The sequence below is a fragment of the Tachysurus vachellii genome, chromosome 10, assembly GCF_030014155.1.
Source record: "Tachysurus vachellii isolate PV-2020 chromosome 10, HZAU_Pvac_v1, whole genome shotgun sequence".
NCBI lineage: Eukaryota > Metazoa > Chordata > Actinopteri > Siluriformes > Bagridae > Tachysurus > Tachysurus vachellii.
The window spans coordinates 27694423-27696922 of NC_083469.1; the positions used below are offsets into that span (position 1 = coordinate 27694423).

Here is a 2500-nt window from a genome sequence, read left to right on the forward strand (position 1 = left end):
TTTGCTCCTCTTTTCTCTCGTGCTGAGGTGAAAATGCTACAGGACGAGAACACAAAGGCCGAGCTGCTGCAGGTAGAGATGCAGGTCGAGGTCAGCGTGGCTTTATGAACCACTTCAACTGGCACAGGAGGAGCTGAGACTCTCACAGACAGACACATTTCTATCCTTCCCTGTCTTCTCGTCTCTGTCTGTCTCACTTAGACTGAGACTCAGACTGCTCAGGGGTCAGAGGTCACCACAGCCAGGGGTAAGTGGAGAAAAGCCACCCTGCTTGGTCTTTTGTGAGTCTTTAAATCATATTTACAGAATATCTAGAGCCACGATTCAGAACCAGGGACCACAATAAAGCTGTTATAAAGCTGTTATAAAGCTGTTATATATAACAATAGCTCCAAAATACAATCACAGACATTTAAATATTAAGTCTGATGTTCAATAGCAGGAGAAGTCTAATAGAATTAATCAGACTGAAAAAAAGTGAGAGAACAGCTGAGCTAGAGGAACACGAAAGAAGAAGAAAAGGATAACGCTGAATGTTCCTCAGGACAGAAGTTCTAAACCCTTACACTGTGTCCACACACTGAATGTTCATCAGGACAGAAGTTCTAAACCCTTATAACTTCTAAACTTTATAAACACACACACACACACACACACCCACAAACACACACACACATAGTCCTTTCCACAGGTTTACCTTTTTGGTGAGCGAGTCGTCTGAGTCAGGAGGCATGCGAGTGGACACATGGAACATGACCTCCACTGTGGACGTGGCGAAGTACGGCATGGTCAGACCTGTACTCTTATTTTTCTGGAGACCTCCCATAAAGCCACAGTGACTCGTCAGGTTCACCTACACACACACACACACACACACACACACACACACACACACACACACACACACACAGTATCAAATGATCTGGTAAATATACATTATGTTTTATTTAGTTTATATAGTTATAAGTTCCCAGACAGAATGCAGGTTTATAGGGACAGTACCAGGCCTTCTAGACTCACACACACTGTTGACATGGTCATAACCAAGTGGGTGTGGCTAAAGGTTTGAAGACTCCTCCCTCCAGGCAGTGAGACAGAAAATAGAGGAGAGCTCTTACCTCCCATCCCAGTCCAGATACAAAGTCCTCGTACGCCTGACTGCCGCTAGTGTTGGACAGAATGGAGTGTTTGTCCTCCTGTCCCTCTGCCACATAAAAAACTGCAATCTTGTGTGTCTCACGGCTGTGGAGTCAAAACACGATACATGAACCTCACCTCTCTTTAACAAACACCAACACACAGATGCTCAGAGACTCACCACTGTCTGGAATCCAGGTTCTTCAGCTCCCTTAGCAGCTTCTCGTTCTTCTTCAGTAGGTGGAAGCTGCTCCTGTCAAATAAACACCACAAACAATTAAATAAACACGACATATCTGATCTAAAACATCACCATCATCATCATCACCATCATCATCCAAATCATTTCTACATTACAAGCTCCACCTTCAAAACTCAGGCCACACCTCCTTCATCAGAGCTTAATCAGAATTTATAAACAAAATCATGTAAACTCTTCAATGGGAACAAATAAACCAACAGTCTATTGGATTTAATAAATTAACAACAAGAGTCATGTAGACTTTGTCCACTGTTGTGTGTGTGTGTGTGTGTGTGTGTGTGTGTGTGTGTGTGTGTGTGTGTGTGTGTGTGTGTGTGTTAAACGTATTAAAAAACATGTACACACACAATAATCCGAGTCTGCTCTCACTCAGCTGATGGTATCCTGACACAGAGATCAGTTAGAAAACTGGACCCACAGAACAGACTCGCTCTTCTCGTTGTCATGGTAACGCAGACTAAAGCACCGTCCATGCGGTTGATAACTTTAGATCGGATTACCCGTAACATTAAGATAAACACTGTAGAAACACACAAACACACTACACTGCTGTGTGTTAGAACAGAGACGAGTCCTAATTATACACACCTCTGTTTTTCTCACAGATTCCTGGAAAACAAAACTGACTGAAAAACACAGATTCACACACACCCACACACACACGTACACACACACACACACGCACACACACACGCACACACACACGCACACACACACACACGTACGCACACACACCCACACACACACACCCACACACATGTACGCACACACACGTATGCACACACACAAGCACAAGTCCACTCACTCACTCACTCGAGACTCCTTCACCACATCATACACACATCAGTTTAGGTGGACTGTGTTCTGTACACGTCCCTGTGAACGAGCTGTTACTATGGAAACAATAAGGTATCAGGGTGAGTACATTAATTAATTAACATTATTTAATTTTTTTATTATTATTAACTTAGATTAATTCATTGAATTAATCATTTAATTTATGTTAAGACAGATAATGTCCGTTAAGATGCCTGAATATAAATCGTTAGTGCCTTATACACAGTGTGTGTGTGTGTGTGTGTGTGTGTGTGTGTGTCTCAG

General features: G+C 42.8%; 1 protein-coding gene across 4 annotated transcripts in view; it reads right to left on the minus strand.

The window, feature by feature from the left end:
• ralgapa1 (Ral GTPase activating protein catalytic subunit alpha 1) overlaps nucleotides 1-2500 on the minus strand; it is a 50311-nt gene that overhangs the window by 18488 nt on the left and 29323 nt on the right. For all 4 annotated transcript variants that reach the window (XM_060880586.1, XM_060880585.1, XM_060880582.1 and 1 more), the window contains 3 exons: nucleotides 1319-1390; nucleotides 1119-1242; nucleotides 698-853 (listed from right to left, as the gene is read on the minus strand). In XM_060880586.1, the coding sequence (XP_060736569.1) occupies nucleotides 698-853; nucleotides 1119-1242; nucleotides 1319-1390 (352 nt within the window). The remainder of the gene's footprint in view (nucleotides 1-697; nucleotides 854-1118; nucleotides 1243-1318; nucleotides 1391-2500) is intronic.